This window comes from Melanaphis sacchari, unplaced genomic scaffold (assembly GCF_002803265.2).
Source record: "Melanaphis sacchari strain LSU unplaced genomic scaffold, SCAv2.0 Contig106_pilon_pilon, whole genome shotgun sequence".
NCBI lineage: Eukaryota > Metazoa > Arthropoda > Insecta > Hemiptera > Aphididae > Melanaphis > Melanaphis sacchari.
Window position 1 is genome coordinate 487,229 of NW_020270400.1, and position 17,830 is coordinate 505,058.

The following is a 17,830-nucleotide window of genomic DNA, read 5'->3' on the forward strand; positions in this document are numbered from 1 at the left end:
ATAGGTTTATTGCAACAAAAAAATAGTAGAAATCAACTGCAAACAAAATAAATAACTATTTTGAAATTCATATAATTTTAAAATTATATGAATACTTTTTTACAACATCCAATATATTAGAGTTCCTGACCCATCTCATAGCTATATCATTCATAGCTGATCATCAAAGGTAACATCATCATTATGTAGTTAAATTTAACTTGTTTATATTATTTGATGATATTGTCTACTAAAATTGTAATAAAATCATCAAAAATCAATCCTGTTTCTACGAGTATTACCTACATAAATAGCTGATGCAGTATAAAAATCGTAAAATACCTTTTAACAATGGTTGATGTATTAAAATATTATCATGGACAAATAACTTGTTCATGATGATAATATGTCAAGGTACAATTCCGTTGTATTCTCTCTAATGTAAATGCTATATAATATAAATCTATACGCTTTGGAATGGAAATACTTGTGAATTTTAACTGAAAAATGTTCTTTCCTCGTTCTTACCATAATATACATAATTCGATTTCTTTTATTGTTTTATTTTAAAACATACGAATAAAAAAAGTTTTTAGTTAGTTCGATGTAATAAAGCATTTTTTTTTTAATACATCTACATTTCTAGAGATTTATGACTTTGTTTTGCCATCGTATATTTAAAATATTGAACAATTATTGATTTTTTATTGCATCAATTTTAAATAATGCACATTTAAGTATTTATCCCATTTATAAGAATAATATTTATTATATATAAAGTGGAAAGATAAGTAGGGTACATATATAGAATATCAGGAATAGTATGTATTTTCGATAAATCGTTTCAATGCATCCTCAAAGGCATAGACGTAATTCATGTATTTTTCTAAATATTTTATTATAATGTTATGATGTGAGTTATTTAAAATTTAAAATATCGGTTAAATTATTTCTTACAATTAATAATAATATTTTGTATAGTTCAATGTGTTTTTATAGCATCCTACAAAGCTATAAATCAACAAATTTCCATACTTTATCATTATTTTTTTTTAAGTAAACTTTATGTACGATATTTTTAAAGTGGGTTTTTAGATTGATACCAATTATTTATTTTTCATTTTTACAAACACCTTAAAATCAAAATATATATATATAAAAAAAAAAAAACATAAAATTTTACGAATAAATGTTAAAAAAAAATGGTTTCCATTATTTGTTATCCTTCAGAATTTAGGTATAATAATACACATTAAAATTATAATTGACAAGTAATAAAGAAAAAATATATAAATTATGGGTATTCTGTATTTTATTATATTTAGCCGAGTTACAAGAGAACTATTATACTTCTTTTGTGTAAAGATTTCAAAATATTTTTATTATATTTTACTTTTATTTTTATTTATTTATTTATTTTTTTTTTTTTTTGGTCGAATGAAAAAAATCTCTATCTATATAATTTAAAAATAATCAAAAAGCCGCATTCGAACAATTCGATTTATCGTGAGATTTAGATTTAACATTAAATATAAACGTAATATTTAACGAACACGATTGAAATATGTTATAATGTAAACGTATTTGAAGTAAAATTGGAAATAGTGTGTGTGCCTATACCTATGTATAATAACATTACCCACGCGTTACTAGTTACTACCGTCGCGGTGTTCCCCCCGAATCGCGTGTGACCCAGATGAGTCCTCAGGCGACAAGTTCTACCGTACGAGATCCGTCAGTCATTTGGAAGATGAATTTCTTTCGACTTGTGTGTACGTTTATTTATGATTTTTTTTTTTTTTTTTTTGTACACACATATACGTAAAATAAACGGATTCGGGCGCGATGACCCCTGATCCAAGATATCTACCAAACACATACATGCACATGCGCACACAAACACACGCACAAACACACTACGTCTGGACGAACTGCATAGGTATATATTATGCATACAAGTAGGTGAAGGCGGAGGACGTCTAGACGGATATCTCTTTTGTACAACCGCCTGCAATGCGTCTACGTCACTACAAATATTGTACAGAGCGTTTCAGGCGACAACAGTAAAGCTGTTTATTGTTGTTGTATAGATATTTCCTACCTACCTGTACCGGTTAAGAACGTTTAGACCAGTTGAAAAAAAAAATCCATGTTGAAAAATTGCAACGCGTTTAAACCAATTATTTATACTGGAATATTATCGGTTTTTTGAGTATTGCTAATTCACAGTATTAAATTCTTCATTAATCTTTATTTATTTTTTTTCAATTTTTGTTACCATAAGATAATATTTTTATTCATAAAACCACAAAAAAAGTAGTAGGATTACATGACATATAATAGATACATGTCTTTCAACCAGCCGAATTCGTACCCTAAACCATCTAATTATAAACCGTCATCGGCCAAAATAATATTTATAACGCTACATGTATTTGGTGTGTATGGTTTATATTTATTAGGGTCTATAGGACATAGGTATTATATATGACTTGAATAACAACAACAAAATTATAATGGTGGTGGATGTATATTTTTAACTAACTCCCAAGACTATACCCTATGCAAATTAATATTCATTGTATGTAATTCTTTTCCATGCTAAAACTTAAATTTTAAATAGGTATACTTGTTTATAAATAAATATATATATATATATATACTAGCTATAAACAGAGTATTGCAGTCTGTAATGTGTTATGATTAGGGCTAGAAATTTATAGGAGTTTGCATGTTTTTCAATAATCATTCAAAATATAGTTGGATAATATAGAAATTTGTTTCATAATATTAGAAGTTTAAAACAATCATTTTTATTTTGCATATTTTGTATATTCAGCTCATTTTCCCATTTAAGTACTTATTATTTTGTTATATTTGTATTTTAAGTACGTATTTCACATATTTTACTAAAAAAAAAAAAAAATTATAAACAATATGTGACATAAAGAATAATATTTTATACGTACTATATAATATTTAATATTAATTTCCTAAAAATTGAAAAAAAAATAGATTAAAATAATTAAATATAAATAATTGAATAATCTATCTATCGCGTGTTTTCCCAATAATTCGTGTGTTGTGAAAAACACAAAATCGGTCGATAACGAATACGCCGAATACGGTCAGTTAATGTCAATTCTCTTTTTGTATCGTATACGTTTTTGTCTTGTGTTAACAAAGTTACTATAATATTCAGATTAGATACAGTTTATATTTATGAAATTTAAATTTAAAATGCCTTATTTAATAATTAATTAATAATTTTTAGTTTTTTATTAAAAAGTAAAATTTTTATTTTCAACATATTTTAGCAGTTTTATATATTTTTAAAGCATGAAAACTCTAGTCCTAGTTATGATATTTTATCTGTGAAAATTAAATACCCACAAATATAAGTATTAAATTCAATTTATATTGAAAGTAAAAAATATCAAATAATTTTAAAATGACTGGTAACCCGTAGCTGATCGCTAGATTATGATAAATAACTTTGGTCTTATGTAACCGTAAAAATGAAACATTTGGTTTGTAATGCGTCTGACCCGAACCTCTTCTGATTTAAAAAATATGTCTAGGATATTGTTGAGTAAGCATTTATGTATCCATCGCATTTGTCTTTGTTAATTAGTAACGCTACACGCACTGACTCAAAAACATTTTCAAAAATAACTAATAATGATAATAATTTTTTAGTATTTATATTCTAATACTTATGGATATATTTAATTCTAAAAAAATTTAAAATATTGCTTTTTACAAATATACGTGCATGAGTATTAACCTCAACTTATTCATTTTTATAAAAATTGATAAACAAAAATTGTTGTTCATTGAACTATATTTATTATATTATACTTTAAAATTAAATATATTTTGATTTACAAGGAACGTTTTTTGTAACTAAACTTAATATAATAATATAGTTTATTACAATAATATTATGTTTGACTTAGTAAAATAAATATATATTTTTCACGTACAACTATGGTAATACTATAAACTAATATTATAAGTTAATTTTTTTTTTTTTTTTGTAGATAAATATCTTTTGAACTTTTTATTTATCTGATTAAAATACTAAATTACAAATATTCAAATTCTTATTGATTATTTCAAATTGAAGGTATAATCAGTAATCAAATGATGTAATCTTGAATTCACAAATAAATATGTTTATTACTCTTTTATTATAAAATTAAGTCAAAAGGCCGATTTACTTAAATTTTAAATCAAAATTCTTATATCGGCTGTGGAAAAGTACCTACCTATTAAATATTCACCCTGCTGTATTATAATTTATGATTATAACACACGGACATGGATAACAAATCTTCAAATAGCGTGGCATATATTTCTAATATTAATATAAGTTCAAAAATTATTAGTTCGAAAATTAGTTTTTATTATTTCTATTGTGAACAACATACTATTGTTATAATTTTATTATCATCAAACTTTGACACTGGGGTCCACTGAATCGAATTAACAGTCAGAGTTTTGTATTATAAATTATTTAAAAAAGATTACGTCATATTTATCGTTAATGGTTAAACATAGCATGGTTTCTTTCATATTTTGATCATTAGAAAATATGTATCAAGCCAAAGGGTTAATAATTATTTTTATATGTCGTAATTTATATCATGTACAATTGTGTTAAACCACGCAACTGCATTAATGTAATGTTCTTTTATGCTTAAAACTTGGTTATTGTTATTATTTAATAATAATTATTAAAACCAAAGAAGTTTGTGAAAAGTATAATAAATTATTAATTAACCTTATATTCAATGAAATCTTAGTATTATCATTACAGATAATATGTATTACCCTTAATGCATCGATATTATCGACAGGTAGGTACTGCTATTTACATTCGACATCAAGTACTCAAATCGCTCGTTATGATATTATAAATAAGGGATCTAATCTAAAAGTTGTGATATGGAATGGGAATTCTACTCGTATACTTTAATCGTAAATGCAAAATATTCGAGAATGATTTTGACCTTAAAAATAAATGTAGCGATATTATTATTATGCTATGATTTTTATCTCGATAAAATTATAATTATTATACGTTTTACCATTATATTTATAAGCTGAAATCGTTCTAAATTTACTTTACTAAAGCATAAGTATAGAATTTGGCCTTATGTTAAGGCTATATCCATTTTTATATTGTATAGGTTGTATGCACAGTACGTCATCGTATTCATCAAAATACAATGCGATATCTCGTATTCTTGTAATTGATTTGATGCGCGCGTATCAATATTTCTCGGAAGAGTAATTCGCATACCTTTTCAATATATTATGTTGCCCACAAATACTGAAACATAAATAATTGTACAATATACATATACATGTATTTAGAGAGCCGGATTAACCGATAAACAATATAAACAAGTACCCAAAACCAAATTCAACTAAAACAAAGGGCTCAACAAATGTTTTGAAATGCACTAAGTTTTAATTTTTGAAACTTGCAATTATATATTTATATAAATCGTTAACTTCGAACGCTCACATAAAAAAAAATAAAAATGCATTTACCTAACTATATACTTAACTGTTTAATTTTTAATTTCGCTAATAGAACCGGGACCCATATGGTACTAGGTTACTCGTAGGCCGTATTAAATTGCTAAACATTAAGTATTACAACTTTCAACTATAAAATAATTTGCGCTAATCATTGTAAAAATGTCAATCTCAAATGATTGTAAAAAAAAATCGCGTTATTGTTGGTCATCTTATCAAATCAATAACATAATAATTATTCGTAAGAGGAGTATCTGCTTTTTTCGACGCTCAGGAACACGCATAAAAGTCTCGATCCGGTCCTGCAGTAAGTACGACGACATATTATTATATTATTTTTGATCTCTCATCGTTAGATCATTATTGTGCACGATTAACGAGTGTGATACATAACAGTGTTATTTGAATAATTTTCCGTCGTTGTATTGTCGTTTCTCACTCGTCAACGGTCGGGTGTGAGGGGGAGGGGGGGAGACAACCGGCGTGCGTTTTTTTATAAATACGGTGCACGCGGTAAACTCGACGGAGCTCGTACAGAAAACCGACAAGACGGTTGCATCAGTGTTAATGATGTCGCGCGAACCTATCCGCTGCAAGCTGCAAGCAACTGACGTCAACGACGACGGTGCAGGTTTCCACACGGTCAATCGGTTGCAGAAAAGAGGAGGCGGCGTCGGCGATGTGGCGACGACGGTCTCTCCCACAAGCGCCGCGGGACCACGACGGATGTGTGCCGCCGTCGTCCGGTCTATCCGCCACCGCCGCCGCCGTCGCCTTTTGTTCGCGTAAAGATTAGAGGTATACGCGCGCTCGCGTTTATCCAATCGTCCTGTATAATAGAACACGCGTATTATACCGTTGTCCGCGATCACGGCGTAGAACCGGTTATATACTTTTATACGCTGGTGCATGGTTATATATTATTATTATTATTATATACTTATTTTTACTCTCTTTCTCGCTCTGTCCCACGTCGTCTTTCTCACGGACTAGCTTCCCTCCCCCCCCCTCTCTCTCCCCCCGACCCCTCATCTATGTCATCGTCGTAAGTGTTATAATTTTCTTCGAGCAAACGCTTTTTCTCCATACCGGATAACGACGACGAGAATTAAAGCTGAGTCCTACAAAACCGAATGCTATAAAAATAGTTTTATAATGGTTAGAGCCCTATAAAATCAAATTTTAGAAATAAGAAAAAAAATCTATGCAATTTGTTATCTATAATAATAATTATATTGAGTTTTATGAGACTAATTTTGTGATTAAAATAATAAAATTATAATTTATGACTCGTAAAAGTTGAGCGCATGATAAAATGTAACATAATATCACAATAAGTGACGAGAATTACGACAAGAGTTAAATTTGAATTTTAAAACGTCTTCGTATTACCATTGATTCATTATTTTAATATTTTTTATGAATATTATTTGAATAAAACATAAATAATAATAGATATATTTGAAGTTGCGACATCTCAGACCCAGTTCACTGTAGAATTTGATACTTGATGGTAAACAGTTATGTGGAATTTGAGATTTCAAAGGGCTTTGTTTAAAAAGGCTGTTCGTTTTAGAACTCTAAAACTCTTAATCTACCCAACGATTTGCACACACCGGCGGTCTTCGATCTAGGTACCACAAACTGGGTCGACGCACATCGTCGAGTGGTGAACGCGACCCGCGATCGGCAGTCGCACTGCACATGCACACGCCCGTGTACTCACGTTCGAGTACTCTTCTTGTACGCTAATCATATAATAATGGAATTCACGCACACGCATAGGCGGCGATACACTGAAAATAAGTATATTCACTTGTTCCGCCCCGTCTGATGCACCAGCGGCTACGGCAGAATCACCACTAGTATATAATATTAGTAGTAGTAGCAGTAGTAGTAGTAGTAGTAGTAGTAGTAGTAGTAGTAGCAATAGTAGTAGTAGTAGTAGTAATAGTAGTAGCAGTAATAGTAGTAGAAGTAGTAGTAGTAGTAGTAGTAGTGGTAGTAGTAGTAGCTGTGGTAGTAGTAGTAGTAGTAGCAGCAGAGATACCAGGTATATGAGTAACCGAGATGATGGTGATGGTGGGAGTCTCTGCAGTATTACATTGCATCGCGGCATACATCTACGGTGACGACTATGATGACCGCGGTCACGCCGCCGCCAGTGTTGGTGGTGGTTCAGGTGCTCTTTGACATTGAAGTTTATTGACACCGCCGCAGCCGCCGCAGCCGTCGCAACAGTCACCGTCTCCGCACGGCGCACGCAGTCTTTTCGTACACGTTCGTCCGACCGGTTTACCGTGGATCCTGCGCTCCGTCTCCGCCGCCGTCGCCACTTTTCGTTCTCGTCGGTTCCGTATAATAATAATATTATTATTATCGTCGCGCCGCGGTCACTCCGTCACCCGCGACGATCGGTGCGCGCGTCTCTTCCACGGGTCGTCATCCCCCGCGTGCGTCGTGCGACCACGTCCGGCACATCCGTCGCGGCCTTTGCGATGTCGCCGCCGCCGCCGCCTTTGCCGCTCGCGTGATCGTGGTGTGTGCGCCGGGCGCGCGCGTTTGTTGACTGTACATGTTTTCCCCGGAAAAGAGGTGTACGGGCACCGGCGACCAAAGATGATATGTTATATGCCTCGGATTCAAGTCAAAGAGCGACTCATCAAGTTTAGAATCGAAGGTAAAAACATAAAATACGAAATCTATACGTTTAGGTATATTGCGCTGCACGTCGCATGACAACGCGATGTTATCACCGATATGCGTTCCGAGGGATATAGAGGTGTAACTGGAAAATATTTTCCACGAAAATGTTATATGTTTAAGGACTAACACGTCAAAATATATCGACCACCGTCCGAACCGCGATATCGTATTATGTGTCATTGGGAAGTCTGTTTTTGTGGTTGTTATTTTATCCACTGTATAGGAAAAAAAAAGCCTTGAACGCTTTGGTCATTATCCTGCATATCTCTTACTTTAAAATGCAATGAGCATTGTGTACAAGTTTTTACTAAGATTAAAAACTTTGAGGCCCCAGAGCCAAATTTCGTAAAGGCCCTACTATTTATATTTTCATATAACATTAAAATATAAAATGCGTACGAATAGGTAATCAATTTAAATTTTTTTTCTAGTTTTTGCTATAACAAATAATTGTATCATAAATAAACTTCTCATTACACCGATAGTTACGTATATTAAATCCCTAAAATAAAATTAAGAAGTTTTAAGCGTTCTATTTTTAAATTATAAATAATTTTAAACATTAAGGATTGAAAATATAAGATATTTTTTTTACATATAATATTTAATAAGTAATAATTACAATATCATAATTTTATAAAATATGTTTAATGTATATGGTACAAAATTAGAGGGTACTAAAAATATCTCGTCTTGTAGCCCGGGGGCCATAGTCCCACCTGGACCCCCCTTAATTCAGGCTTAATTATATATTTTATAATCGATTTCAATGATTTCATACCACACATTTTTTGGTAACCTGATAATCGTATTATAGAAACTTTGATAATATTTAGTTAAGATAATTTAATCTATTTTTACCACGAGTTCCGAACACTTCATATATTTTACATTCTATTATTGATAACAATAACTTACTATTATTATCATGGTCAAAATTATAGAAAAATAATATCAAGTAGTATCTTTTTTCATGAAAATCTTTTAGTCATAGAATTTATGTCTAATGTCCATAATAAATTAACGTGTAGATTTTAAATCACATATTGATCATTATTATTCGATAATGAAACATGTTTAAAAGTATTGTATACTATTTTAGAAATTTATGTCATTCGTAAGCTTTAGCAATACAATTTATTGTCGTACGTGTATTTTACTCAATATTAATTACCTGTATTGATTACTTTTAAGCAATTCCACGACCGAAATGTCACGTTAGATTTTAATAAAGTTGGTATATAATATTTATATTACAGACTTTTTTTCTTCTTTAAAAAATTTTTGCTAGGATATTTTCTCTTCGAAATATTTTCCTGGATACCATTTTATGACCGATGAATCTTTTGACTAGTTGTCTACAGTAAATTATATGTCTTATCAGACTTACTGTATGTGAATCCATGACACTCGAGTATTAACATAATATTAAACATTTATGTAGCGCAAAACTAACGATTTTTTTTTTAACTGAATATTTTTATGCACTATAAAAATTTATTATTTATTTTTATCCACGCGAATTTCGTTGGTCATATTATTTCCTTAAAGGATGTATCAATACAAATATATATTTATTGACTTTAAACCTATATTATGGTATTTTATTCATTTATATATACATATTATATATGTATAACTGTACGCATTATTTATTATTAACATTGATTTAGTATTAATATCTATGTAGGATAGCTATCTAAGCATTGATTAACTACCATTGTCTACTAATTTCTTTGATTATATTAAAAGCACACTAACCTAAAGATACCCTAACTTAAGATGAATAATTAATGTTTTATTAAGGTATATAATACGAATGTATTCAAAATTATTATTTGATTTGATTTTGTGAATAAAATATATTCCAAAGCGTGATTTACAAAAACACCATTTCATGGGAAGTAGCTTATAATATTAAATTAATTGGTTACATAACTAAATAATATCTATTTATTTTATTGATAGCTTACTTGACATAGATCTACAACGGTTCATTTTATATTTGTTTGATTTTATACCTAAATAATAACTATTCTATGCAGTTATGTATTCTATGCATTTACGTTTTACATAGAATTTTTAATATTTTTTCGAAAATATATTGATATCCAATATTTAAAAGTACATGGATAATAATAGTGGTTAATTATTTGAAAACTTTTAAAGTTTTAATTATAAAAGTTGCTGTTGTATGCCAAAATTTTAAAGACAATTGCATTTTATTTTTATTGAAAATACAATTTTTATTAATAATAATACTAATTTGAAATAATATATAAAAAATAAATATTCACTAAAAGTTGAACTATTTTTAGATTTTGATTTTAAAATATATTAAAATATGATGTAAAAATAAAATATTTTCAAAACACATACATTAGTATAATAAGTATTAATTGTTAACAAAAAAGTTATCTAGTATTAAAGATATAGAAAAATAAAAAATAAAACTAATCGCATTAAATTAAAATATCTAGTTTTTATTCTAAAAATTCTAAAATATTATATATTTAAAACTTCATATTAATAGCTTTTTTTTTTTTTAGTAAACTCGTTAATTTCTATGTATTGAAATAGGTTGTTCAATAATTATTTACATAATACATATATGTGAAAAGCAGCTTATAGGAGGTGATAAAATATCAATTTAAACAAATTTTATAGTCTATTATTCTTAGAACACTTTAGGTGAACTGTCTAAGTGGTTTTAAACAGAATTGTTTTAGGGAGTGTATCAATTATATTTATAAAAAAATAATATAATTGATATATTATTAATATTATAATATTGTACTCGGTAATTCATTTAAAATGAAACGTTTTAACTCGTTTAAAAATATTATTTTGTACATAACTTGATGTCATTTACAAATATTACTGAAAATTAAATTTTTACATTTTTATCATTATCATTTTTTAAGTTGCTTTAATTTGTAAATGACACTATAAATTTTTAATTTTATACTTTGAATCAGAATATTATTTTGATCTATACAAATTAAATTTTGAACAAGTTTTTAATTGATTAATTATAATTTATGATCATTTAAAGTTTAAATGAGTGGAGTAGTTAACTACTATTTTAAAAGATACCCTTGTGTCATTACTCCGGTCATCATAACTTTAAATACTTACAACTAATAAATTTCGTTTGAAATTCAATTTTTATGTATTGCAATACTACGGAAAATATTCTACTTTAAGATATGAAATTAAAAACTTATGTTATATTTTTCAAAAAAGTAGAAGATTTAAAAAAAAAAAATTTATATTTAAATGTTGCTTTGAAATTAAATTTCTTATACAATTATGTAATAGAAATATTTCCTAAAAAATTAGAATTTTCTAAAATTATCTGTGTATTATACACTTAAAAATAGAAAGACAATTAAATTAGTCAAAAAAATGTGTAGAATATTTTTAGTTATCACTGAAAAAAAACATAATGAATTAATTTTTCAAATAGACATTTAACATTAAAATGTGTAATTCATTTATACAAATAATAATAATATATATAATAAGAATATGGTTAATGTGATGAAAGCGTTCAAATTTATTTCATTTACACTTACTCATCTTATGTTCGTCACTTCGTCAAGTATCATAATAATATAATATATATTATTATCCTATAGGTATTTAATTTAATAAGTAATAAATATTAAAATAAAATTTAATATAGTGTAACAGTTACATGAAAATGTATTTAAAAAATATCTGTTTAATCTCAGAAAGTATATAATTTATACTTTATAGAAAAAAATGATGATAAATGCCTATACAAGAAACTTAATTATACAATTACATGTTTAAAATAAAAATATGGGTATCCAAGATTTCATGAAACCGTTATGGCTTATGTGAATATAAGAATATATATTATGTCTAAGTCACGCATTATTGTAATTTAATTATGTAAATATTTTAAAGCCAGACATTATAATTCTTCATCATCATACAATGTTATTTTAGTATAAAATAAACTATAAAAATGTATTCAAGACTATTAAATTATAATGTTAACGAGCGATATTTATTAAAATCAATACTAACAATAAATTAGTGATAAAAAAAAATATTAATATAGGAATATATTGAAAAACATGATGGATGGTAAATAATAAATCACTTCATACAATACATAATATATTGTTACAACATGATATTATTATATTAAACGTATTAAAATTTACGAATACCTCTTTGAATTATCTTTGTATATATTTTACCACTAATGCATTCGCTGTAGTATACTTTAGAATTTGAATACAAGTTCTATTGAATATATATTTATCTATATAGAATAAAAGCTAAATATGTCGCATGATATACAATACAATCGGATCAAAAACTCAAATATGTCTGTACGAAAATGTTCGCCGACGTAACACAAAGAATAGATTTATTAAACTATCTTACATTTCAATATCCCATAAATATGATTTAAAAACTAAATTTGAGATGACACAGACGTAAATTTCATGTATTCATATTGATATTTTGATTATTTTTATGTATCATTAAATATTTTTTAAGTAGGTTAAACGCAATTATTCCGTGAAAACGGTCATTACCTAACAACCGGTAATAGAAAATAATAAAGTAACACAATAGTAAGCACGCATAACCTATGGCCTTGTTCTTGTAGATATAGCGACTCGCCAAATATAGGCATAAAATAATCTTTGAGAAGCTGTTTCGTTGATATTTTTTTCTTTTATTTCAAAAAGTTTGCCTTGTACAACTCCTACGTGTCATTAAGTTCTTTCTTTCGTGCAATACGCTGTTGCCAGTTATCATATAACATGGATGTTATAGATAGGTAAAATAGGTATACCTAACAACCTAAGTATTATCAGTTATCACATAATAATATATTATAGGACCGTCTAAGAATTATTTAATATACGTAATGTATTATTATGCGGTTAGAATAGTTTATTAAAATATAATAACAATTTAGATGGTAACAAATAAAAACGTTATATGCGCAATGCGCATGATTGTAAAATGATAAATGACAATAATTGTCATTGGATTATATTTTTTTTTTTATCAAACTAAAAAGTATTTTAAACACTTTTTTCTATTATTACAAAAACTAATGAATATAACAATTTTCTTCTCTCAATAGTACTCTAATACCCATACCTACAACTTACGGGTAGATAAAGGGTGGATAAACGGAACCGATTTCAAAAGTGTCATTTGTGTAATACGGTTCTAAAGCGGAAAACCCCGTACGTGTGCGCTGTGTAAGTTTACAACGAATTGGAAAATCGGTCGTCGCGTTGTTGCATCCACGTGACAGCAGGATGACAGCGGTTAAGTTATGTTCAGTACGCTGACAGCGTTACCGGCTACCACATAATATATATATATACATATATTTCATCATATATATATATATGATGAAATAGTGCTGTTTTTAGTAATTATTATTATTATTATTTTCAGCCAGATAGTACGAAACCACACCGTGATTCATTATCCATTTTAAATTAACTATGGAACCGGGTGGTTTATTGGTGAAAAAAAATAAAAAAATTAATGTATACGATGTAAATTAAAAATGCTACTATAAGGTAACAATGAAAACCAAATATTTCTTTTGAAATAATATGATATAATATATTATACGTGATACCTATCTAAAAGAATTACGGAAATGTAGTATCTATGTATGTACAATGTTTTTTACGAGTAAAAATCGATACGTCATATTGATTAGAGTTAAAATATTCGAGTGGTTTCATAAAATTAAATAATATAACACGTTTACTACCTAACTTTAATGGATTCAAAACGATGTTAAGGGTACTCATATATTAGCCATTATAATGAATTCTGTATATAACTTATATTAAAAATATAAAATATGAAATAAAAGGTTTTATATTTGTGTATGTTAGGTACTTATATAGTATAGAAATATTTGATAAAAAAAAAAAAAGATTTGATTACATTAATATAAACAATGGCTGTATACTCGTTAAAACTCGAATATTTTTATGGTGAAAATGTGTACTAAATAATACTATTAAATTGTTGACATAATAATATAATTATTTTACGGTTTTTAGCTTCCTCACATTATCATATATTTACGTATATTTGATACTAATCACAAAATAAGTCACATTTTAAATTTTCACTCAACACTCCGGTTTACATTGTTTTATGCGATCATTAGAGTTGTTAATGATAGTTAATATTATTATTATATTGTTGCGAGATGGGTTCACTCCACATGTTTATAATTGTAGTCTATCCCATAATTTATAAATACTTTAGTCTATAATTCGACTATAGTATTAAAATATCTTATGTGAGTTTCACGCGATATGCGCTGTGCTACGAAATTATTAAAGTGAGGTTCGAAGTTATACTAATTTCGCGGCGATATTCATAAAAAAAATGTTATTCTCGTAGAAAATATGGCTTGCGTGAGAATAGGCGTGTCAACGGATCTAAAAATATCCTTTAAATTGAGTTTAGAGTAATATTTTCATTTAAAATATTAACGTTGTATACACGTGTACACGTGTAGTAAACGTTCTATTCGAAATTATATATGCAGTATCTGTATAGGTATATTATTGAATTTGCGAAGGCACTATAGAAGATAAAGGAAATGAGAACATTTCCCATTAATATTATTTGATATTGCCGTCCTACGTCAATATAATGTACAAATTACAAATGTGTAGTACTTCTTAGAAAAATATGAAAAAGAAAATTGTTTTATTTTTAATTATGATTAAACAGGTTTTGCTGTTATAACATATTATGAATATATATGATTTGTTGGTATATCTGCTGCGTTAAGTCTAACACGAAAAATATAAATACATATAAAATACATATTATAAGATATAAGTACATTATAAGTATAAGTACTTACTATCTATATTATAATATACACATTATTTATAGTTGAACGCATTTCCTAAAACTATATACAATTATATAATTATACAAATAGATATTTTAAAATGTTTTATTTTATTTCATTAATTTTTATATTTTTATGGTAACATGATGAAAATTCTTTCCATCTATTATAATATACCGAGCTTACAGAAAACAGTTGTCACGAGTAATATGATACCTGTTTCAAATCGTAAAACAAACACACAGAGACTACTTAAAACACTGAATACCGGTAAAATTATTCCGACTGAATTGGCTTGAAAACCTATATACATTACACGCCCACGACAAAAAAAAAAAAATCTCTGACTATATTATATTACACGCAATATATATCATTACTCACCTATATGCAAAAATATCATTTTGGTTTTATACAGATTATAGATTTACATTAAAATTGAAAATTTGCTTTAGTTAGCTGAAGGTACATATTCAATTATAGATCAAAGTATCAAATTATAATAGCATAAATAAATTTTACTTATTTCAGGTGACAACGAACTCATTAAAAAATTTAAACGTTTTATTGAAGTTGAAAATATGATTTTCATTTTTAAATACGAATAGTAAATTATTCTGAATAAATCTTTTTTGATAGTCAGATATGCGTGGCAAGCTAAAGATGTCGAGACATGTAATATAAACGGTATATAATAATATCTAACCGTATACGCTCGTTGTGAGAGAATCCACGAGAAAGTTAATTTTTAAACCTTATAAAGTTTATTATAATATATATATCACATAATATTAGTGTATCATTTTATTGAGATTTTTGTTTGATATATGTAAATACCATTGATATCGTATAATAAAATATAGGTTGATAATCTTGACATTTAATGCAATGATCCGTAAATTCGGTACAAGTATTCTTACTTAAAAAAAAAAAAAAATGGGATCACGTCTGTCTCGCGGATTTGATTTATCTTTACCTCTCCAGCACTCTTCGCTTTATCCAAGACTTTATAAAAAAAAAACGTAATGTATATATTATATTAAAAAGTACAAAAAGTAGAAACCGTTAATTTATTTGGTTAAGTTATTTTATACAATTAAATGGCATAAAGTATGATCCTTTGCACAAAAAATTGTTATCATTATTTTGTTTAGTATGATATAATAATTTATATGAAAAGGTACGTATATAAAGGAATAAACACTACTCAATGAAATAATGAATAAGGGTCATTACTTAAAAGACTGAAAATATTATTGTGAGGAATAAAAGTTACATACAAATTTAAAACCAAATTGCTAATTCACTGTCACCCATGTTAACTGTCAATACAGAAAATAATAATACGTAACAACCATAATATAATTGACTTTATGCACACCAATTCAACGATAAGAAAAGTTAATAACTATGTACGTAACATTTGCATCACAATTTATTATTAAACATAAACTAAAATATCAAAGAAACAATGTATCCTTAAGTCATAAAGATAACAATCCTATACCACCTTTACCCCATATTTCAAAACGTAGATTAAATACTCACTACTAATAAATACGGCAATAACAAAACTACAACTAACTTATGTATTTCAGTAGAAGTAGCCGTTTACCAACAAAAATTGAAAAAATGTAAATTCTTCAAAAAACGAATTCCTGAAAATATTACATTAAGTCTCTTTTGGTTTAACCAAATCAATAATTGCACAATTCCGTGGAATGACTATATTAACATAAATAATTAATTAATACAAAAACTCCAACAATAATCTTGATAAAATCGTTAAAGTTTGCCATTTCAAAATCGGCGTAAATTTAAACCTAACTTAAGACATTAATCTTAAAAGACCACAACCAGATAACTAACTAATAAAATATTTCTAATGTTCGTTCGTGTTTATTTGTATTTATTATAAATTTATAATTTTTTAATAGAAATTGGTACCTTTGTAGAAATGGTTAATTAAATAAATAATATATATATAATAAACTGAGCTAGTACTTGTGATATTAAATTAAAACATAAGAATACACAAAATTTATGCTTTAATTTGGTTATTAGGTTACGAATTTACAAAGTATGTATAAATATAATAATAGATACCTATGTTATGTTACTACAATATAATATTATCATACAGTTTACTAGTGTAATTAATACTGTTGAAATTTTACGGTATAAATAGTATGATTTACGCACATCTATATGCAATCTTGATAATTTTAGTTCAGTTTCTTTGATTTAGGTATTGAAAATTTATCATAAATATCCGTAACATATTACAATATGATCAACTTTATTCTTTTTATGAGTATTATATATATATATATATATGTATTATAATTATTTGTTTCTGTAGTTTGTCATTTGTAAACTTTTGTAGTTTTTGTTACAATTTAATTTGTCAACGAATTTCATTTTAATTATGTGTTATAATGTAAAAGATCTTTTTTTTTAATTTTATAATACAACTCCACTTGACAATACCCACATTTCAACGCACATTAAAAAGTTAAGTAGAGGTATGACATATCCATTTAAAATCTGTAAATAAAATAATCCCAAGCAAAAAAAAAAAAAAAAATAAAAATAAAAGTTAAATAAAATATTCATACAGTATTTTTTTTCTCAACTACGCTCAAAATTATATAAGTGCTTCTTTAAATTTATACAACACGTATTTATGCCTAC

The 17,830-nt window shown here is 27.2% G+C and overlaps 1 protein-coding gene across 2 annotated transcripts in view; it reads left to right on the forward strand.

Moving 5' to 3' along the window:
• LOC112603338 (ankyrin repeat and fibronectin type-III domain-containing protein 1) overlaps positions 1–17,830 on the forward strand; it is a 138,428-nt gene that overhangs the window by 87,665 nt on the left and 32,933 nt on the right. Inside the window, exon 1 of one of the 2 annotated variants that reach the window (XM_025351857.1) lies at positions 7,771–8,209. The exons of the other annotated variant lie outside the window; for it this stretch is intronic. Within the exon in view, the coding sequence (XP_025207642.1) occupies positions 8,149–8,209 (61 nt within the window). The 5' untranslated portion in view covers positions 7,771–8,148. Of the gene's footprint in view, positions 1–7,770; positions 8,210–17,830 lie in introns of those variants that run through there. 2 annotated transcript variants of the gene reach the window in all.